The sequence below is a fragment of the Symphodus melops genome, assembly GCF_947650265.1.
Source record: "Symphodus melops genome assembly, chromosome: 7".
Taxonomy (NCBI): domain Eukaryota; kingdom Metazoa; phylum Chordata; class Actinopteri; order Labriformes; family Labridae; genus Symphodus; species Symphodus melops.
The window spans coordinates 7,519,362-7,543,005 of record NC_136697.1 but is presented as its reverse complement, the minus strand read 5'-3'; the positions used below and the strand labels follow the sequence as shown (position 1 = coordinate 7,543,005).

The 23,644-nt window shown below is 40.6% G+C and overlaps 1 protein-coding gene and 1 long non-coding RNA gene across 4 annotated transcripts in view; one reads left to right on the top strand and one right to left on the bottom strand.

The window, feature by feature from the left end:
* Nucleotides 1-23,644, top strand: part of dlgap1a (discs, large homolog-associated protein 1a) — a 66,344-nt gene that overhangs the window by 6,217 nt on the left and 36,483 nt on the right. Inside the window, exons 2-3 of one of the 3 annotated variants that reach the window (XM_079347789.1) lie at nucleotides 10,258-11,777; nucleotides 22,187-22,401. In XM_079347789.1, the coding sequence (XP_079203915.1) occupies nucleotides 10,365-11,777; nucleotides 22,187-22,401 (1,628 nt within the window). In that variant the 5' untranslated portion in view covers nucleotides 10,258-10,364. The remainder of the gene's footprint in view (nucleotides 1-10,257; nucleotides 11,778-22,186; nucleotides 22,402-23,644) is intronic. The other 2 variants (XM_079347790.1, XM_079347791.1) reach the window with 2 other exon arrangements.
* LOC306826498 lies at nucleotides 19,100-19,458 on the bottom strand. The gene is made up of 2 exons (XR_013779443.1): nucleotides 19,399-19,458; nucleotides 19,100-19,362 (listed from the first exon to the last, which is right to left on the bottom strand). It is a non-coding gene; the product is annotated as an uncharacterized lncRNA (long non-coding RNA).

The following is a 23,644-nucleotide window of genomic DNA, read 5'->3' as shown; positions in this document are numbered from 1 at the left end:
ATTAGGAGGCTTTTTTAAACTTGAGATCATAAACATTACAGACTCAAAATGTCTGCTTCAGACTTCAGCAGCAGCAAAGAGAGACAGGACTCTGCTTTCACTCATATGAGGACTAATGTATAGTGAACGGGTCTGACTGAGGAAATCCCTCATTTGCAGCAAAACATTTATTAGGCATTTGTTATATTGATCTAAAAATGATTACTTTGCTAACATGTAGAGTAACATGCTTCTTACCCCTCCAAAAAACAGAGACACCAAATGTTTATCGTTGCCGTGGAAACATGGGGGGATCATGGTAACCTGTCGAATGGCCATTATTTCAGTCTTGCAGAGTTTCTGACATTTCGACCCTCAGTGCCCAGATAGCAGCACTGTTGACCCCCTTTAGTGTTCACGTGACTGAAAGCAAAGTATTTTAAACTTGTGACTGATCAAGAAGATCAGAAACAATCTCAGAGGTCTAATGATAGTAGAAGCAATGAGAAGCATATATATATATGTATATATATATATATATATATGTGTGTGTGTGTGTGTGTGTGTGTTTGTGTGTGTGTGTGTGTGTGTATATATATATATATATATTAAGTATCAAGTAATGAGCTTTTCTGTCTACACATCTAAGAACCCACTCTACTCATTTTCTTCCTGTTTCTGAGGCTTCAACATCCTGCAGCAGAGCTTTACACGCTTCCATCCTGTCATCCAGAGAGTGGTGAATAACCTACACAGCTCGAGCCAGTTCTCAGTCCCTGCAAGCAGTTTATTTTTTTACACTGCAATGAATGAAGATAGAAAATCAGATTTCATGCTGTGCTAAATTGTACGCAGTGGATTACTTAAGGCATTGAAATGCTGTAGAGGGTTTGGGATTTGTAGGACAAGAACATAAAAGCGGTGCTTTTTTTAAAAGCAGGATTTTTTTTTCCCATTCTCATTTATAATATTATGTTAAAGGACCAATCTGTAAGATATCTACTGAATGAAATCATAAAAGGACCACACTCTCTGATCAGACGTGTGAGTGCTGTCCTCTCTGACAACAATGCAGCAGCCAGTTTGTCCTCCATCTACCTGGATTGGATTCTGGTCCTCATGGTCTGTACTTGGTTTGACCACAGAAGGTGGCCAGTTTTAAGGTCAAACCAACAGGTATTGCAGCGATGGAAGTGGGAAATTGAATTGATATCGATAGAATGTTTCGAATAAGCTCAACAAGCAGAAACATGCTCAAACTCGGATCAATGTTGGAGATGCTTTTGAAAAATGGAGAAAGGTTAGAACGCAGAAAGGTTTACAGACCGATGCAGAGCTGGCTAAACACTGAAGCTACAGTGTCTGCAACATGGCAGCCTGCGTGAGCATCCATTGTCAAGGGGGACAGCTCCATCTGATGTTTTGAACTTGATCTGCAGTACCCATTGTAAATACTACAGAGTTATCGGCAATACAAGTGAGTGCCTCACAGATCATATTAAAACTTATTAAGACAAACAGTGAATCTCTCCCTAACACACAAAATTAGGAAATTAAACAGCAATTCTGGGTCTGTAAGAGGGCGGAGACAGACATAAACTCGGGGTTCACTGAAGAAAACCTGCTCCTGACTAGGTTAAGTTCACAGACTTAGAGCTAAAATGACATCTGTTTTTGTAACAGGCTTGAGTTAGTCCTCTTTCTCGGGTTTGAGAAACAGAAAGTTTGAAGTTCTCATTTCAGGCTGAACATATTCAGAATCCTCACTGATCCCCCTTTCTGAAACAGGGCTCTGGTCTCTTCTCTGAGCCACTTTTAATCACTTGACACCGAGCAATATGCTGTGTTAATAATAGCATCAAAAAAGCTGCATTAAAAAAAAATGTCTAGAATGTTTGGTCATAAATGAAATTAGCTATTGTAATATCATCAGCAAAACAAATACATCTTAAACAGCTTATTTTTCACAGTCTATTTTAAAACAGCACAACATCGTTTTCCCACAACTGTAACCCTCAGTATTGCAAAACAGAGCTGTGAGGCCATCCCACGGCTACGGACACCAAGGACTTAGAGAAACTACAAAGTGTAAAAAAGGTTCAAAGGAAGTAAAATAAAACGAAGAGTAAATAAAAGAAGAAACACTTAATGAGATTTCGTTTAAAGTCGGGTATAGCTAATGTTTGAAAGCAGCAGGAAATATTCACCTAGAGGGAGATGGAGCGGGTGATGCAATTATATCCTGCGACCGATGAGAACCTGTTGGGAATTCATGCAAGTTATGAAACATCATCATCTTTTCTAATCGCCAGTATTTCCACTCTATGATACTCCATTTACGTGTAGCATGAATATAAAGGTGAGATCTGTCATCATAGCGTCAGACACTGCTCTTTCATCTGTCATCTTGGATTCGATAGAGAAATCTCCGGCAGCAAGGGTCAGCGTGACCAATGATTCAGGAAAATGTCAGGGGGGTATCCTGCCCTGAAATTATCTACAAACGTTCAGGAGTGCAGTGTTGAAAAAAAAAAAATGGCTTAATGGTTTTTGTCCCGAGGAAATGGTTACATACAGTAGAGTTTAAGTGTTTGGTATAGATTTGTTACACAGCTTAAGATAGAGAGAATGTGAGTCAACCAGTAAGAAGTGTATTTATCCTCAGTGTTTAGAGCTGTTGTACATAAGTATCATGAATCAGAATCATGGCTCATTTTCAAACGGGCTGTGTGAGGAAAAGCCTCCTGCCTCTGCTGTTTATAGAGCGACGTTTCTATGGTACTGACTGAGCATGTATTTATAACATCCACAGTACAATACATTCTGCGTGAGCGCGCAGTGTGTATATGACTTAAAGGAGAGTACTAAATGATGAGGAATGCAGGAAATATCTGTGCACTTGTGTCTGTTTCACACAATGCTGCGGTTACCATGGTGACACATCCATTCTCTCTTCTTTTTTTTTAATAACGTGTTAGTCGAGGAGGGCAAGAGATAGAGAGACAAGTGAACAGGAAAGGGAATATCTCTGGGAATGCGCACGCGCGCGCACACACACACACACACATGTTTATGTGACGTGATGCTTTAATGTTATTCCCTCTGTCACAGGGGTCCTGTTTGTTCCATGCTGCAACTCAAGCAGGTAACCCTGAAATCACCATGTGAGCAGGAGGGGTTGATATGTTTGTATTCCCCCGCTCTCTCTCTCTCTCTTCCGACAGTGAAGACTTCCCACTGTGAATAAGCCACTTCAGGAAGATTTCTGGGACAGACTGTCCTGACATTTAAAAAAAATCTATAGTGTGAAACATCAATGGGTTGTATCTATCTTGTCAACAATACTTGCGCTTGGTTGGTATGTTTAGTCAGAAGTGACTGTTTCTGGAGAGGAGGGAGCGTAGATGAAAATAAACCAAACAGTAAGGCTTTGTCGTACGTTATCAGCTGGGAACAAACATGAATCCAGTTTGACTTTAGAGAAGACCGTAGCTTTTCTAGTTTATTGTAAGTAACCAAGAAATCCCTGTGTTCTTTTTCTGTAAATGCAGTCTCTTGTCTTCAAACAGTCAATAACAGCTTGCATTATCTTTGCCATATCTGCTAACGACATAAGACATACTGTATGTTAACGCACTGCAGGTAAATAAAAACTCTTGGTCTTTAAGGCGAGCACAGATAGCCCACATAGGAAACTCAGATAACTAAAAGCTTAAAGGTTAGCTTCAGAGACAAGAGAAGTAGAGATCAGAATGAGGGAGAAAATCAAAACATTGCATAGCGCTCTATCTAATGTTTTAAAGGCTTTTGTCCCATTTCAGTATTGACTTTTCCCCAGCTGTTGTCTGAGCAGTGAACGGTTGACAATAGCAGCTATTTGAGTGAAGTCTATGACTATCATTTTATCTTTTATTCAGCTCATCTTGGAAAAAATAAAGCCTTTATCTTTTTGACATATGTTTGACTCTGGGCTGCCTCGGTCCCATTCATGATGTACACATTTAGAGATTATAATTGCAGCAAATACACATCCATTCAATTTCAGTGTTTATGAAAGACTTCAGAACATGATTTTTGCAGCTCCTCTTTAGTAAGGACATTTGTATTTTTCAACTAGACCTGAAATAAAACTCCAAGACTGAGATTACAGATCTATTCAGTATTGATTGTCGTTCATCTATCTGGCTTAATGGTGTTCTAAAAAGCTGCTGGTGCATCTCAGAATTATCTCTACTATCATAGATCATTACAGATTATACATCTGAACCTTTTTTGTCTTTAGCTTTCATAGAAATCGATGTCCTAATCTGAAATGCAGTTCTGCCTCCAGTTCAGCTCAGCTTGTACCTGAACCTGATGATCCAAAGACAACAGGCGGCTGAGCGACACCTGATGTTAGCATTATAGTAACAAGCAGGGGGGCAGATCTGCTGTTTCCACCAGAGAAGAAGTCCTACTGCGATCACACCGTGTCTAAACTGTCTCAGTGTGAAGTCTCTAATGTCTCCACAGGTGAATGGATTCATGTTATGAAAGTTCAGCTTTGTTTGCACCACCTGCCAGGATGAGAAGAGGGACAATTTAGACCCTTAATGAGAAGAATGAGTAGAATCAATGGAGAATGTTTTACTGACAGGTCAGCATTGAAACAGTCGAGTCGTCATCAGAAAGGATCCCTGTAGTGTTCACTCTGTCATGGATAGAGGCTGCCAATTCAGCCACCAGAAGCCCAACCAACACAGATCATTGTGTTAATTCAGATTGGGTTGAAGACTCAAAAGACTTTTAAAATAATTCTTATTCATCTAGTTGTTTGGTGAAATGGTTTGTTGACAGACAAAAGCCAGACCAAGGTTTCTGATCAATTGAAGAAGTTTATTGAATGATTGACAAAGTAGTGGACTCAAGGTTGTTTCAATTAAAAGAGCTGGAGTATACTTTCACAACTCTACCAAATGATTCTACAATATGTCTCATAAGTCTCCCTTATATGTCCCCAAATTGTAACCAATGTGTCCCTACAATTTACCTTCCATGCTCCCAACGTGTCCCAAGTGTGTTCACAAAGAATCCACATCCCCAACAGGTCCTCGAATTTTCCTCCAATTAGTCCCTGACGTGTCCCTGACGTGTCGCCAATGGGTGGCTGATCAAAGCTGATAGGTGAAAAGATGCAGGGGACGCTTGGTAGCCTTCATGCCTGTGCGTAGGTGTAGCTACAGCTAGCATATCTCAACTGTAAGAGTTAAAGACATCCTTGAATCTGTAGGTTCAAAGTGAAGGCTGTCCATAGGAAATGCCATCATTTTTAGATGGTGACAAATGCAGAAACTTTTAAAAGAGAACATGCTAAATCGATCAACTGTATGAACGTCACAATCCTCTGAGTACAAACAATACAGAAAACATTCAGAACACAACCTTTCTTTCATAGGCACGTAAATATTAAGTGACTGAAGTTGATACACAAGTACATCCTGTGTGTGTGTGTGTGTGTGTGTGTGTGTGTGTGGTAGTAGTGTTTATTTGTATGCTCTGGTACAGAAGACATTACCATTGAAGCGTCATGAAATGAGTATCCTGTCTGCCTGTGGCTCTGGTATCCTCCCTCAGAGCATGACTCAAAGGCTTTTTGTTTGCTTGCTTCCATTTAGCCCAAAATAACTTGATCTCGGCCCTATTTTCATTTCTCCTTCCGCCTACACTCAGCATTAACCCAGCCTGCTTGGCACATATGGCTCTTTGAAGAATGCAGTAGGGGGCGGTGGCTCGAGACGGGCTGGGGGGCTTCAGCTGTCAATCTCCTGTCTTTTTGTTATCTGTTTTATGCAATCTTGAGGTTTCATTCACATATCTACAGCTGTGTGTAAGAACGCTTCATGTAAAGGAAATAAACACACACAGAAGGAAACAATGAGAAAAATAAATGACACATCAATAAATTTAATGTGAATAATAACTTCCTTTTCAGACTGAAAGTGAGTCATACGTCTTTTCTTTTTGTTCTATGTTTTAAGGACTCTCTGTCTAACAAAAGAACTGACAGAGAGGTCGCTCTGTTGTCTACTTTCCAGCCTGTACTGACCCATGCCACAGCTCAATACCAGCCATTAAAGATGAAGTATTTTTCTTTCTATCTTAAATTCAAGCTTAGAGTAAAGGCTCAGAAACTTAACGGGTTTTCAGACAGGTGAAGAAAATGTCCAAAGATATGCATCCACTTGTAATTAAACTTCTGTGTTATAAATACAACATACTGAAACAGACTGGACTTTTTGTTGTGATCGAGAAATTGAAGGTGGTCATTTCTAGTTTAAACACGAGTGGAAGACTAATGGCTGAGTCAGCATCCATGACCTCACGATCATCAGGATTAAATTGAGAGTTTGCACAACAATGAGCAACGCCACAGTAAGGGGGAGATATAAGGGGGCAAACAATCTCACAATATATAGAACAACATTAAGTTTTGACACCTACTGTTTAAAATGGGTACTGCAGATCAAATTCAAAACATTGGATGGAGCTGTCCCCCTCCGTTGCCATGCTCATTGATGCTCACGCAACTTCCATCGCTGCAACACCTGTTGGTTTGCTCTCATATCTGTTCAAAACAAATGGTACTGGCTGCTGCTTTGTTGTTAGAGAAGACAGTACTTCAACACAGCATGTTTCCTTCATGTCTGGCAGTAAGGTCACTTTATGATTTAATTCTGTAGATATCTTGCTGATTGGTCTTTTAACACATTCTTCATTGTTTCTTTAATAGGTACAATTTAAGAGTTTAAAGTTGTAAATCGTTGTGTTGTTATATCTCTTATTTTCTGGATTCATCGCTGCCTCTGTAAAGTTACCTGACAAATGAAATGCAAGAATTCACAAAGGTCCTTTTTTCCTGCTATGAAATACCAAATATGCTGTTTCAAAAGATTACAAAGGTAAAATACATATCATATCGATCCCTGCAACCCAGGGACGAAAGATCTCTCAGAGACAGACAAAGAAGATCCGAGTTACTCCACCCTGTTCATATTTATCTTAATAATTGTTTACATGTCCAGTCTTCATTCAGTTGTAAAAATTCTGGACATCTTTCACCATTGCATTGCAAGTTTGTTAGAGGACTCTAAACAAAGAAGGGAGATGGACTGTTTAAATGCACCTGTTTCAATAAATGTAAATTGATTATAGCAGGAGCATGACTTCCCTAACCTTATGGAAGAAGCTAAAATGCCTAAATATTGTCTGTGTGTCTGTAATGCCTCCCAGCTCTGCTCTGAAAGTGAACTTACCTGCGACTTGAAAGGTTAAAGTTTCTCAGAGTTAAAATAACTTATGAAGAGTTAAATAATTGTCTATTATATTTAATGTACATATTCAGGCTTGTTTTGAAGCCTTAGCCGCTTAGAAAAACAACAACACGCTAAGGCTTAGCGTGTTGTTGTTTTTCTTTATTCAGCAAAAATAGATGGACAAAAATTCCAGATTTAGCATTTTTAAAAACAATGACATACTATGGATAAAAGACTCTCATCAATGTTGTTTTTATTTGTTTGAGTCACACCTTTCAGCTCAAGTGATTAAGATTCAAGGGATAAAAACTGTTTAAAAATAAATCCACAGGAAAAAGAAAGCAGTCAGTGATATCAGGAAGATTTATTCTAATGGACAGCCAAAGAAAGAATGGGAGCGCTAAAGCTTGTGTGTGTGTGTGTGTGTGTGTGTGTGTGTGTGTGTGTGTGTGTGTGTGTGTGTGTGTGTGTGCGTCTGTGCGTGCGTACATGTGTGTGTTTGTGTTTTTGGTTTGTCCCAGCTCACTGTGCATTACTGTAGCTTGTTAGCAGTCCTTCTACCAGTGGAGCTGTCAGGTTGTATTAAGCGTTTTTGTCATAGGCCAAGTAGGCCGAAGAAACACACACACACACACACACACACACACACATACCGTACACACACACACAATGGCCCTTCGTGTCTGTTCATCTGTGGTGAAACTGCCTTGTGAGCAGTCTGATCCCTGGAGCCTTTTCCCCAGAGTCTCCTGGGATGTGAACTCACAGTTATGTAAGGTCAGGGAGAGGGGACTTCTTACAGTACAGTTACCTGCTCTGATGAGAGCAGGATGAATGGACATGTTTGTTCAGCACATTGAGTACATCCCCTTTTTAAAATGTTCTTCATCTTATGCTGCTTGTTTTTGTTTAAATGGATTGATGTGTTTGTAAGTGCACAGCTCTCTTCCTGAATCCACCGCACACTGTTTGTCTGTGATCAACTGATGTGGACGTTTGTGTTGCTTTAGGCCTCGGCTTCTTCCTGCACCTGTTGGGTACATTTTTACACTGAAGAGGCTACGTCCAAAATCTTTCACAAACAGTGTAGAACACAATATAATTTCATTTTACCACCATTCTGCCCTACAAAGGCAAAAGACAAGAGTGCAGAACTGAGAAACCGACTTTAAAGTCTTTTTGTTGTCCAGCCAAACGACTTGCACGCAGGCTACTGGAAATGTGACGGTTCTTTATCTTTTAATGAGGTTATTTATCTCCATAAAAATCTTGAGCTCAAACTTGAACTCTGACCTTTATTTGAAAGTTAAAATACTCTGCCTTTGCATTGCCTGTACAATAATAAGGGTTCTTGCCAATACTCATTTTGAAATAAATTAAGTGAAGGTCTTTTGCATTTTTTAGGGCAGTATTGTCCTTTCAAACTAATGCCTGAAAACACACATCAGAGCATAGTTCACAACCAGTATGAATGACTTTTTGTTTGATATCAGTTTGTTGAACTTGACTTCATTGTCTTGATTGCCAGTGCCCCTCTGATACGGGTTCTATCAAGAACATTAGAGATACAGTGTTCCCATAGAACTGGGGGGAGTACAAAAGACGTCTCTCTTACCTGCAGAGCGTTTCAGGAGCTTTAATTTATCAGACTTGCTTCAGGGAGGGATTGTAGTTCCACTAGTTAACAGAGGGGGGACCAGCTCTGTATGTGCGTGTGCATGTCGGTGTGTGCATGTGGAGCTCCTGCTATGCTCTTGCACTTTCTTAACACTGTACAGCACAGTGAACTGACTGGAAAACCAATATTATGCTGTTCCGTTAAACATATTAGGGGTAGGTAATGTTAATTGTGATAATTAAAGATATTCCATATTTATTTTAAGGGGACATATTATGAAAAATCCACTTTGACAGTGTTTTTGAACATTTATGTAGGTAACCTGAGTGTCTATCAACCCACAAAATGTGAAATAAACCCACTGTAACGGGTTTAAATAAATATCCCTAATGCTGAATCTATGAAACAGACTTGACAATAGAAGACGGCATAACCCAATTGGGGGTCTGACAAGAAACACTGAGACTTAGTGCAGGCTGTAGAACAGACAAGTTTAATGATCTCTTTGCGTTAAATACAGTTCAAAACATACTTCATAAATCCCTTCCAGCTTTAGATTCCTCTGTACATGGTGTGGAGAATCATATTACCTTTACTCTTTGAATGTCAGCCATCTATTTAGAACAATCTCTCATTACACTGCTAGCTGAGTCAGTACCTTTTGCTGCAGAGACATTACACATGATATACATTTCTTCAAGTATGGTCAAAGCTACTCAGAATAGATTGTAGTCTGCTGACATCCAGATCATTTCTAAAGAGTGTACCCAAATATGCATAAGAATGCATAAGAGTAAATTGCTCTGTTTCACCTTTGCTCTCCTTGTGACATCACAGTTAGATTCTGGTAGAAAAAATAAAAAATTAATAAATAAATTAGCCTTCCCCCAACCTGGTATCTTCACCCATGGATTCCACCTCCAGCTGAGAAAAAAACGTTTTCGTAGGTCCGCCATTTTTATTCTCGCTACAGCGAAGTGATCTGGGAACACTCAGCGGGTGCTAATTTAAAGAGACACGCACCAAAACGGAGCATTCTGAGAGCACTGGTTTCTTAAGGGTCACAAAACTCCTCTAGTGCTTGATTCATGTTGTATTTGAACCAAAGCACAACACAGATGTTTCTTTTAGAACCCAAGGTGGAGAAGGGGGAGAATATGTCCACTATAAGACATATAGAGTCTCTTGAGGTACTTCACAAAATGAAGTACCCGCATAAGCATAATTGCCGCTCAATGTGAGCACTTAATTACCATTTCTTTTAAATATGGCTGTTGTCTTTAATTGTAATATGCCTTTTCTGTTGTATGGCTTGTATTCTGTAAGACCACTTGATCTTATTGAGTCCTCTCTCTCTGTGTTTTCCAGAGTCTGCAGCTCTCCTCTCAGGGACAGTCCTCTGCAGCCCTTCTCTGGTCACAGGCCTGCCTGCCAACTACCATCCATATCTTTCGATCCACCCATCCTTCCCCGTCATGAAAGGCCTGTCCAGTAGTCGGAGTCACCATCACGTGATCTCTTACGAGCCATCATATGATCCCCTCGGTCACCACGTTGACCGCAAGCCATACTTGATCAGTCAGAATGACATGCATGTGCCCATTCCCATGCCACATCCAGCTGAGCTGTCCTACTACAACGCTCAGCGATCCCCATACCCCTCTGACAGCAACAGCATCGTCCCATATGGAACCTTCCCAAGGAGGTGCCACTCCACCTCCTCCTCTCACCATCCTGAGGTAAAGGATGAGTGTATGGCCATGGTACCATTTGTAGGAGGAGGAGGTGGAGGAGGAGGAGGTGGAGGAGGCTATGGAGGTAAAACACCAACCCGGGTACCTGCAAACTTTGCGGACCCGTATGAGCGTCAGCCATCATTTTCCAGAGATGGCTACCACACTTTGCAGTACAAACGAGGAGTGCTTGCCCAGAGTGGGGGGGCGGTGGCCAACAACAACAACAACGACAGTCCAGGGAGAATCCGCCACCTGGTCCACTCAGTCCAGAAACTCTTCACCAAGTCACATTCACTTGAGGGGCCACACCACACACAGTCCTCCAAGGGGGCCAATAATGGGAGCGTTAATGGTGGTGGTGGTGGTGGAGCAGGTGGTGGTGGTGGTTCAAGGGCCAGCCCAGAAGGTGAAACTCCACCAGGAGTGCGCCACCGGAAGCGCAGCAAGAGCCGTGAGCGCTGTCGATCAGCGGAGCCCAAGCATCGAAGCCACCACCACCACCAACACCACCAGCTCCACGGCTCAGCGTCCGCTCCGGGCTCCGGCTACTGGAGCTCAGATGACAACCTGGAACGGGAGCTGTGTCTCTACCACCCTCATCACCACCAACCTCCACCCTCACCCTCGCCCTCCATTTCCCCCTCGCCCATCGCCATGACAATGGGCCGTTACCCCGGCAACAACCATGACAAATACCCCCAATCTCCCATCCCCGTGCTCTCCTCCTCGCAGTCCCAGCAGTTCTTCATGATGGACCCTTACGGCACACTCAACGAGCACACATACACCCATGCACACCATGGCCACACACACCACCATCCTGCACTCAAAGTCTCCCGGAGCAACAACGATGTGAAGTATTCGGCCTCGTCAGCATGTGTGCCAGTTAGTGTCAGCAGCAATAACAGCGGTGGCGGTATCGGTGGAGGAAGTGGCTCCTTGCTACCATTGGGGCTTGTGGACGGGCCCATTGTGAAGAAAGGGGCATGGTCATCGAGCCTAACGGTGAGCAGGGCCCGAGAGGTCTACACCAACAACAGCAGCCACAACCAGCTTCGAGACAGCGCAGGATCCGGTAACCTAAACCTAGATAGAGCTCTAGTCAAATCTAAGGGCAGTCAGCAGCAGGAGCGCACTTGCCATTTCTTACAGGTAAATAATTCCTCCCTGACACCCATCCAAAACCAGTCGATTCACCTTTCTCCCCTTTGTTGCTTCCCTTTTCTCCACAACTTACTTTCCTCACCAATGTTCCTGCTGACTCAGTAATGTCCAGCCCTGTGAGGTTTTCAGTCCTACCAAACACTTTCACATTTTGACCACACTGAAGGACAAGTTCAGCTCAAATGTGAGAGAGTAAGACTTTATTGAAGAGTGTCCCTAAAGACGAGGCCACATGAACCTGATGAATTCCAGTGTCACACAAAATAGGATTAATGTCAATGAGACACTAAAATTGTTAAACAAAAGCCTTTATAAGATGTGAAATATCTATTCATGTAGTTTATTAGGGTGCCAGTTATTTTCATTTCATCTGAATTAACAGTATTTGCTTAAAATCTAACCAAGAACACACGAGACATAAGCAGTGGTCTCCTCTGTGAATCAACTGTGAATAAAGTTTTTAGAAATGTCCATCTGTGGAGAGAAAACAAGCCCTGGATGAATCACCTAAGAATGAAGCAGTTATGGTTAATTTAATTTACCACTTAGCATTTGCTTGATATTGGATTTTGCACCCAGTGATTTTGATTGTAAAGTATCATAGATTAGTTGGTTGATGTTGACAAGGCTTATACACTAAAGAGAGAGTGTGCTAGTTAGTCTGGGAAGTATAATAATCTGCTCTTGAAAGCAAAGTAACTATGATAGATAACTATCATAACCGAAGTAACTTTTAAGTAATCAACTATGACTAATATTCAAATACTTGGTTAGTTCGATGTTCAAGGTATCTTAATTAGTACAGTAAATCTGGTGTGCAGACAGGAAATGAGGCATTCCAAGATCAGGACATAAACAATTCAAAAAACGACCTCCAGACAAAATACATTCAAAATAACAAATCACCAATTAAATAAAGTCATGATAAAGTGCTTATAAAGACATCCTCTTAAAAGTATGTTCAATTGATTTCTCTAATAGGGGTTATGCTATGAGCTTAAAACTGCATCAACTGCATTGATGGTAATAACACACATCTTTGGTGTTCATATAATTTCATTTAATTCCACTGATTCTTTGATCAGTCAGTAACAGGTAAAGAAGGGCAGAGGCTGGTCTTAAAGCACCTGACAAAATGACTTTTCTACATCAGAGATTATCGAGTAGAATACGTTTTACACGGCATCCCTGTCAGTTCAGTGGATCTGTTTCCCAGTTTTCAGACTTTTCACACACTCTCTCTTTCAAGTGTTTGGTAGGATGGATAACTGCAGACACGTATAACTGGACATCGCTGACAGAGACTGCGGACACACTACAGCTGGAAACACGAATGTTTTAGGCATTACTGACTGAATACAGCTCATTAACTCTAAAAATGTCCAATTAAAACTAACATCTTTTCATTCAAACATTATATCAGCAATTAATTGATTGTCAAATTATCAAGATACAATGAACATATTGGCAATCAAACGTTATTTGCAAAAATCCTAAATTACATATTATAGCTTTTTTTTCTTCAAACAATTGAAAATGAAACAGAATCTAGATTATTTCTCTGCTTTGTTGTGACATCTTTCCTAGAAACAGAAACAGGATGGAACCAGTGTGAATTGGATTAGACCGTTGGCTTCAACAAAGATTTTTAATTTGTGGAAACATAATGGACACTTGTGAGAGCAGGATGAGTCATCAGATATTCTGAATGTTTCATAGGATGTGAAAATACATTTATTTAGATGTTAATTATACTCAGATAATGTGGTTTTAGTTGGCAGATAAATGAACATCTAACACAGAAATACTGGTTTACAATAGGGAAAATGTATTTTCTATTTATTGGGAACTATAAAACTAATTGATAATAAATGTACAGTCTGAACGGAAAAAAAAAAAGTTCACCATTTGAAAAGACAAAAAAAATAAAATGTTGTAGTGTTTCCTAATTTTTGTTTCATTTAGATTTTTTAAATAATTGTGTACTAATTACTCATTTCATTTTGTTTAAAAAAGAGTTGAGTGAATTATTAACAAACAGATTAATTAATTAATGACATGCATGAAGAAAAAATTAAGTTGCGTTACATGGAATCTTTATGCGTTAGCTTATAATATGTTAAGACATGTTGCATTTAAGTTCAGTTAAAGTGTTTTTTAATGTTTTGTTATGATAACGCTACTTTACGCTATGCTACGTTTCATTAAGTTACGTAACGTTAAGGCAAGTTTGTTTTAGTTCAGTTCAATGAGGTTACATCACACATACGTAAACAAAATGTTACGTTACGATATATTTCGTTATGTTTTATTACATAAGTTTAAGCAAGATTGTTACGTTTATTCTAATTAAGTCTGATGAGAGCCATCAATTACTTGATAGTAGAACTAGAATATTAGCACAATTAAAGCTCTAGAGTTATCCAAGCATCCCTAAATTATTGCAGATTTATCTCCAGTGTCACAAGTAGAACTAGAGTTTATTGATTAACTTTAAAGTCAAGAGATGCTGTAGTGTGTCCACAGTCGTAGCGAGAACATTGATCCCTTCCACCACAATTTACACTGATTTTTATAGATCCCCACCACCTCCTCCTCCCTCTTTCCACCACTCCCTCCGCCCCGCCTCTCCTCCACTCACCTCTCTCACCCCCAGGCTTCTTACCCACCCAACCCCCCTGCCACCCACCAATCCACCTCCACCTCCTTTACTTCCTCTTCGTCTGGAGAGCCTCCCTCTTCCTTCTCCTCTTCCTCCTCTTTCCTCCTTTTGAGTTGAAGAAAGAAGTAAGTGCAGAGCCAGTAGCAGCCTTACTTTCTGAATGCTAGGTACTGACATGAACTCATGGAGTATGGCATCCTTTCCTCTTTGTAGACCTCATTTTTTATTTAGTACCGCTTCCCTTCCTGAGTTTTATCCAGTTATCTCGCCTTTCCTCTCTGTTTTGTTGTTGTGCTGTGCTGTGCCGTGCCGTGCCGTGCCGTGTGTCCTTTGATGTGCTGTGTTGAGCTGTGCTGGTTATGTTCTGTTACATACAGAAAGTAAAACATAAAACACAAGGACTGCACAATGCGTCAGTTAAACATCAATTCCAGCCTGTTGAGAGATTGGCACATCTGCAAAAAAAAATGTGGCATACACCATCGTCAGTAACCAATGTGTATCTGTTGCTGACAGGCTAACTGCCTAATTCAGAGGTTTTTCATTGGGCGCTGGAAGTGTCCTGTTGGACAAACTGATCTGTTTTCATGTTCAGGCGTGAAAGAAAATGACGGCAATGTGGGAGTGTTTTTAGAGCAGAGACACACAGTTTGTAAGACATGGGAGGTGTCAGATAAATGCATATCCTATATACATTTTGCTGTAAGCCACATTCACAATCAACTCGATTTGTATGTTCACATCATCATCAGACCTGATTTTCACAGCTGTTGCATCTCTCAAAAATACCCCAACAGCCTTCAAGCTGCTGGCAGGCTTACATTTGGAACATTTGTACAGGAAAGTTGAACATTTATTGACAGAAACTTTACTGTCGTGTTTTAGCCTTGGCTCTTTCTTCTCTTTTTAAAATTTAAATGGTACGAAAACTTTGGAAATGCTCCAGTTTACTGCATTAGTCGGCTGCTGCACACACACTCCCACTAAGTAAGTCAAATTGTTTGTTTCAGTCACTGAGAGAGCCGCTGATAGTTATTTTTTGTTTCAGATCTGCTATATAGTTGTAAGACCAAACAGTTTGAGTTCATCAATAGAAAACACAATGTGTGTGCATCTCCCTTTTACAAGATGATTCAATTTGACTTTGGTGAGTTGTGGAGTGTGGACCTTTATATGAAGTCCACTTGTCTTATTTTTAGGGGTGAGACTTGATTAAAAAAAATAATCTAATTAACTCAGGGCTTTCTAATTCATCAATCGCAATTAATCACATCCAATTAGAGAGTGAATTTGTGATTTGGTCAAGTCATTTGGTCGAGTTTGGGCTGCAAACACCTCTTGTTTGTACTAATAGCTGTATGGTAGCTAGCTGCTAGCCCTAGCAGCTCCAGTGGGTTGCGTGTTCACTTTGACATGCTTTGTATTGAAACGGTACCGAAGGGTTAAATTGCTTTTGGTGGTATGCAAACTCTTTTTTTGCACAGTTTGCACAGAACCACGTTTTTATGAAGTTTTTTTGTTTCTCCTTGTGAGCTGAGAGATGCTAACTGCATCCCTTAGCATAAATTACTTTTGTGAGAGGTTTAAGGTCAAACTCAAAGTCTCTTAAGAATAAATATGCTAAACACAGTATGTATGAGGAAAAACCTCGAACGGGTTCATAACTTCAAAATGTGGCCACAGCCTGGTTCATAGTTTGTTTTTACCGATCTAGGGCTCTGCATATTAAGTCACTGATAGCTTAACGATGTATCCCCTTTCAAATCATGTGCCCTGTTTTGTTAGCACATCTTGATGCATAGCAGTATTTGATAAAAAAACACCTTGCTCACCAACAAATGTACGTTATCTATGTCTTTTTACAGCGTACATAATATAGCTCAAAAGCAATATGAACTTTTTGTTTTGATCTAAACATCACCTTTTCCTAAATCTATCCAAGCCATGTTAAATCTTACAATCTTGTACTAGAACAGGTTTAAGCAATTAAAAAAGAGCCCGACCAGTTGACTCTTATGTGAGTCTCTCTTCATAAAAAAAATAGAAAAAGAAAGCACCATCTGCTGTATCGCTGTCTTGCTTTGATTCCTTCAACAGCCCTCGAAGAAGAAAAAACTCTCTTCTTGATTTCATAGTTTGTCATGCGTTGAATCTCCATAAGCAGCTGCTGTCAAATCAGCTCTCAAACTGAAACAACAACCATCACCAGCAGCACATCATGTCTGCTGTGCCTAATTTACACTACTTCATCCCCTAACATGCCTATTGGCCAACAGAAAATAACGTGTTAAGTTATACATAGAATCTCTGTTATCCGTCAAAGACTGTTGGTTTGACAGGGAGACAAGGTGTCCTTTAAAACACACAGTGAAGCGTGCTGTCTTTGTTTTTTACAGAGACTGACAAATTCATCGTTTACAGTCACGTGAAGCGCTGAGGTCTGGAGGGCCACAAGAGCTTAGAAAAGTGCCGTCCACCATTGAACACTCAGTGGAGCTGCAGCACGTGTAAATCACCTGACAATATTAAGATGAGCTGCGAGCTTTGGGCACTAACTTGAACACTATTTAAGTCTCTAATAACAGCAAAGTCCTCGCCAGAACTTCCCTTCTGTGACGATAACAGTTAAAAACTCCTTTGGCAAACACAAAAACGACAAAAGTCTACAAAATTACGGACAGCTTTATGTCTTTTGATGTCTTTGTCATTTGGGTGTCCACAATGCTGCTGAAACTGGCAAGATATTCCCATCATACGTCTTTCTAAAAAGTTTAAAAGGCGCTCGGAGTGGCGGTATAAAAAGGCAGAGCGCTCTGTAGAAAAGATGCTGGTCGCTTTGCTTTTCCTCCAGGCGGTTTCTTGGTGATTTAGCAAGAATCGAGAAAAGACGCTGGCATTTAGTAAAAAAAACACTAGGTGGACGTAGGGTTGTAATCCACAATCTCCTCCTCTCTGAGTTTTCTTTCTCAGATTAGATTATATAGACAGGCTTCGTCTCATCTTCTGTTGGTGCATCACATCCAATAACAACCTATTTTTGTATAAAACCAAAAAAAATTAAACTGGTTAAAATACCACGATGCTAACTGACCGTAGCATGCAGCAGGAGTAGGACTTTGTTGCCCTCCAGGTGGTGCCATCGCAGCCTGGTGTGAGGTCACGAGAAAGCTATGAATAGGTGAGGCATGTGTAGTAAAATACTCTATGTTCAGTGAACTCACTAAACTTTCACCTCTGCAATGAAAACATCGAAAACATGAGGAACTAACGATGTAGGTTCACTGTCATATGCCCATTTAACACCTGACACTTCCTACACATATCCTCTCAAGGTTCTGGACCAAGATGCTGCCGAACCTTGCTGCTACTAGATGCTATCTGTCCTCTCTGCGAAGAGAGCAGACCCGTTAACAGGAGCCAGTGTACAGTATGTCTACAGCCCCAACTAGTGGCGGACGGCTGCATTGTAGTTTGCATTTGACTGGCATCAAGAGCCAACATTTAAAACTTAGGGTTACCAAACAATTACATTTTTTTTCTTCTCACGATTAATTATCGAAATGCAATAGTTCATTTTCATGAACTTTGTTTTTGAAATTCCATTGTTTTGCGTTTGAAAAAAGTACTTCATGCTTTCAATTTGTATTTCTTTCTGAAAGGGATACTTCACCCATTGGCATGAGGCTTTGTATCATTAGACATCTGGTAGTATTTTTGATTTTTTTGTTTGTGCATCCCGCCCTTATTTCATCACTTGTCAAATATCACAGGATCAAAGAGTTGTTTCTTTTTCGTGTGACCTATGCTCACACACGAGAGGCTCAAACTTAGTTCATTATGAGTTCATAGTGTATTTTAGGATCTAATAAAGGTGAGTGGGCAGGAGACACAGAGATCATCTAATGGCTCCACTTTCACATCTACTCTCTGCTCCCTCTGTCTTTGAATTATGACAGTCTCAACAAGCACCAGTGTGACTCATATAAATACAGACTTTACAAAATAGTGCAATCATGTGAGGAATGACAGAGAGGGACAGCAACATTTATCTTTAGTTCTTAATATCGTCTAATATTTCTGGATGTTTCACTGTTTTTTGAGTGGATAGTCTGAAAAAAAGACGAAGCGACGTTACACTGTAATGAGAAAATTTGCCTTCATATCAGTGCTGCATGTAGTTCAGAATCACAACATCAAGACAAGAGCAGAGAAGAACCTACTGACGAACGGACGACGTAATGCAGCCGCTTGATGTCGTGCATGGAGATGGTAGCGTCACATGGTTCAAGGTTCAAGGTACTTTATTGTCAAATATGCTCCATGACAACCATACAGCACAGATGAAATTACAATCCCCTCAAGCCGCAGTGCAAACCTGCAGTGCATAAAAAGAGCACTAAGAGTAACAATAAACATGACAAATTTACATAAAAAATAGCAAAAGCAATACTATAAACAAATTCTTAGCCGCAATGCATGCACTGTGCATCAGTAACAGTCGAGAAACGTCACTCGCAGTGAATATTTGTATTGTCCCGCCTCTATAAAAGAGACCGAATGAATCAAGCACCACACCAGCTGGCTTCCACCCTCCCATTGACTCGAGGTGAATTCTCCAGAGAATATCCTGCTGCGTTCTCACATCAGCATTAAAGAGGAAGATGATTTTTTTTTTTGGATTTTTGTTTTTAACCAGATAAGTAATTCTGGTTCCCGTTAGGGAGGATGATGATGTTTATGCGTTTAGTTACTGGTTAGACATCTGAAGAACAGAGATTTGACTGATTACATTTGAACAGAAGCAGCGTTTCCTTGACTCTGTTTTTTTGTAGTGCACCTCATGCTAACAGTACGATCTCTGTCAGTGTCGTCTGATTTCATGAAACACAGAGATCACAGACAAATCATGGACTGCTGGATGTGATGCTTTAACTGTCCTGAAACAACAAAATACATTTAGAGGATAAACAGTACAAAAGGTTTATTGCAGGCTATACAAGCAAGAAGATGCCCAGTCTCTGTTTAGCTAAATGGAATTCAAAGAGTTTTGAGGGAAAAGGATCAAATGAGAGATTGGAAGTCTACAGAAGGGTGGTGAGGGGGGCAGTGATCAGGAGGTCTCGGACAACCAGAACCGAGGCATAGTGATGAGAAAAGACAACACAACAGTTAGAATCCAAAGAGCAAACAAGGAAGCACAAAGACTCAAAAACCTTCTAAAGAGGCCACTTAGTAACAAAGACAATCTGGAAGTGGAGGTGCTGTCATTGAGCTAAATACTGCAGCTGTAAATGAAGGCCCCACTCCTCTGAGACCAGACACACAGCTTCAAAAAACATGGAACATATAATCCAGAGAAATGAGGAAAAACACTGTACTAATAAAATAACAAAGAAAAATGAATAAATAAATAAAACCATGACTCTGGAAGGAGCTGTATTGAGGAAAAGTCAAAGTAATGTCTTAGAGGTTTTCCCAAAAAAGTCTGAACAGCAGAATGGAGGCAGATAAAGCTGCGTGTTCATGCTCACATGCTTACTTTGTATTAAACTAAGATCATTGTTGTCTGAACTGCAGGTTGTGCCGAAACCTAATTTGTCTCTATAAACAGAACAAGAAGTGTTTTGACAGTGTTTTAAGATTTTATTCAAACATAAAGCACAAAAAAATAAATAAATAACGAAGATGGAACAATTTAAAAGCAAAGTCTGAAAAGGGCACCCGAGGAAAAACAAAACGTTTTAGTCATCTTTGATTGTGTTAAAAATGGAGCTGTGAGCAGAGCGGCTGCAGGTTGTGTAAAGATAACACATAAAAGCTTCCCTCGACTACATGTGTTCAATCTGCAAATTGTTATCTTCAGAATCTCAACAGCACAGCTGCTGGCTGCACTCTTACACTACCTGTTATTTTCAGAGCTGCTGCCTCAAGCCTTTAAAATAGCCATGTGTTGCCACGGAAACGCTCTACGGCCTGTAATATAAGAAACAGTCCATTTCCTGTGCATAGTGGGAATGTCACATTAATGCAGTGACACTAAGGTGTAGTAATGGTTCCTGAAAACTCTCACAAACAGCAGCAGCTCTAATGACGGCGTGCAGCACAGAACGCTGCGTTCCCCGTCCTCAGCCGTTACAGCACAGAGACGTGCGAGCTGCAGGGGAAGTGAGGCTGTGCGTGGGTGAGAGCTGCTGATGCTACTGCAGCTGGTCCTCTCATCGCTTTCTCTTTTTATAGCCAAACTGCTCATTTGTGTCTCTTTGACGTCACACACACACACACACACACACATACACACACACACACACACACACACACACACACAGTACATTTAGCCTCTTTTTCCTCTCTCCCTCGGTGATTCATATATAATTAGTCAGAGAAGTCTCTGTCTCTGTTGTTGTCTATCAAAGTCTCAATCTGGCCTCTAGTCTGAAGGCGGTAAACGCGCACAAGTTCAACACACGGCTCTGCAATCACTCCAGCTGGCTGGGAACAAAAAGAAGGTGTGGCTAATTAAAAATAATGAGCTGTGGTTGGTTGTGTGAATGTAGGCTACATTTGCAGACATCGTGGAGCTTTTAGCACAGCTTAACACACAGTTATTGTCGGTGAAGTGTCAGTGTCTGTCATGCTCAGATGCATGATGAGTCTTGTCTTGAAACAGAGATGTGTCTGGATTTGGTCTTGTCTTACTGCCACCTATTGTCAGACTCATTTAACTGTCAACAGAATAGCATGTAATCAATCACAGACATTGGTACAGTTCTTGAAATGTCAGACAGGACACATGACTGATTTGGGAGGTGTATTTGCTGCCTCCAACATGTAAGCTGAAGTCTAAATCACAGTGTTACTAGTTGTGTTTGTCCCAACACTGTTAAAGTAAGGATATGGATATCCAGCGTGTTGTTGTCCTTGACATAGAAATGAATGAATAGAATGCCTTTATTGTCATTATACAATTGAACAACTAAACTATTTCAACGACATATGACTTCAGATTTCCACTCTCTATTTTTAGCTTCTGTCCAGTTTGGAAGCTGTGAGATGAATGTATATGATTTCAGTTTTTTAACATTCAAAATAATTCAAGAAAGGCCAAAAACATCTGAAGCAAAAACAAAGAGGATTTATACAACATTTCCTGATGTATCGGTTTCCATTATTTTAAGGATGGAATCACTTAGGAAAACTGTAACCTGTTGTTTTAACTCTTTGTCTGCAAATCTTGTTTGTATTTTTTTGTACCTTTTAATCCATTTGTGTGAAATAACTGTCATGCTCTTTATCATAAGTCTTGATAAAAACCAAGCATCGGGTCAGATTAGTGCAGACACACACACAAACACACACACACACTCACTCACGCATACACTCCCTCTCCTGCTGTTCTGAAGTAATGACACAGTTATGTGTTAATGAACAAAGCTGACTCCTGAAAGCAGATGTATGAATTAGCCAGAGAGACACTAATTACACAGCCGTGTGAGCCGTAGAGATGAATGTGTGTGAGAGAGCAAAACACTGCCATTTATGTACAGTAGTCCACGTTGTGTTTCTGGACGATGGATTTTCCTCTGTGTTATGATCGTTGTTGTTCTGCATGCAAGTTCAGTGTTTAATCATGTACCATGGGAACCGTTTAGTTTGCCAGTTTGGTGGCTGGGACTCAGACGGCGGCAGGCTGGATCCTCCTGAAAGTGTTTGTCTGTCCTCTCCGCCCGTTCGTCAGGTACCTCAGGACGAGTGGAGCGGCTTCTCTCCCCTGGGGAAGGAGGACGACATCCCCTGTCGGAGGATGAGGAGCGGCAGCTACGTCAAAGCCATGGCTGAGGACGACAGTGGAGACTCTGATGGGAGTCCCAAACCCTCACCGAAGATCCAGGCACGCCGGGCCAGCTACCTAAAAGCCACACAACCATCACTGACCGAGATGACCACTCTACAGTAAGCTTCCATGATCTTTAGATGACCGTATTTTCATCTCATCACAACATTTCTTTTGCTATTTGAGTTCATTCTTACACTTATCACAGTTTCACCTCCTTGTGCGTACTCTGCAGAATGTGTTTTTTCCATCATAAAAAACAGGAGAAAGCAAAAACTCATTTTGTATGTTATGTTCATTGAATGTCTATACATCTAATTTCAAGTTTAAAATGCCACACAATCCAACACATCCTTTTTGCAATGTCCCAAATGAGATGTAATGTGTTACATAAGCTACTTCAAGACACTTAATAATTAAACCTCTGGCAGCGCCGATAGCTGTTACCCATTAGCGGCCATGTTTCTGCGCTGCAAAGGCTATAGCCCTCGTCATAGTGGCCATGGGTTTAAATCTGACCTTCCACACTCTCTCCTTCCAACATTTCCTGTCTCTCTTTAGCTATCCAAGAAAGGCAAAAATGCCCAAAATAGCTTTTAAATATTAAATCTTGTGTGATGCAATCGCATCTTTTTAGAGGTTTATCTGGACCTGTCAGGTTATTGTGGCTAATATTAAAGGTCAATCATTATCCTCCTTTTCAACCAGTTTAAATATGTTTTAGAACGTCCCAAAACAACCTGTGAAGTTACTCATGTCCTGTTGTTTACGGTGAGAAGGCAGACTCAGAGGGCAGAACAAACACCTAGCTGTGGGAATGTCACCCATCTGGGGGAGGGGCTACGGCCCTTTGTGATGTCATGAAGGGAACATTTTCAAAGGGCCTCTTTGAGCAGACATTTTCTAAAAAATGGAGCAGGCAGAAGACGGAGAGGATGGACTTTTCTCATAATTGGGGGGTTTGCAGACTATAGGGACACAGTGTTAGGGAAACAAGGTGAAGTGCATTTTGCATATTATTTGACCTTTAAAGAAAGTCAAATAAAGTATAGTAGTATATATTCAACGAGAACATAGACAATTACAAGGAGAGGACAAGGACATCTAAATTTAACTTAAATTGTCTTATTTTAAAAGACTTCTCTTGTAAAGTAAAATTGTGGAAGCATTGTTCTGTTGAGGCTGCCCTGACTTTCTACTAAAGGTATTCTGGGTAATTCTGCCCCTGGGGGAGGTATAATTTGCCGTCTGATCGACAGCAGGAAGCCAGAAACATCAGCTTTGTATAATTAAGCTTTCGCAGCTCTGGAAATAGAAAGAGAGTCATTACGATGAGGGAGTCAGACTGCTGCTCTTCTGCTC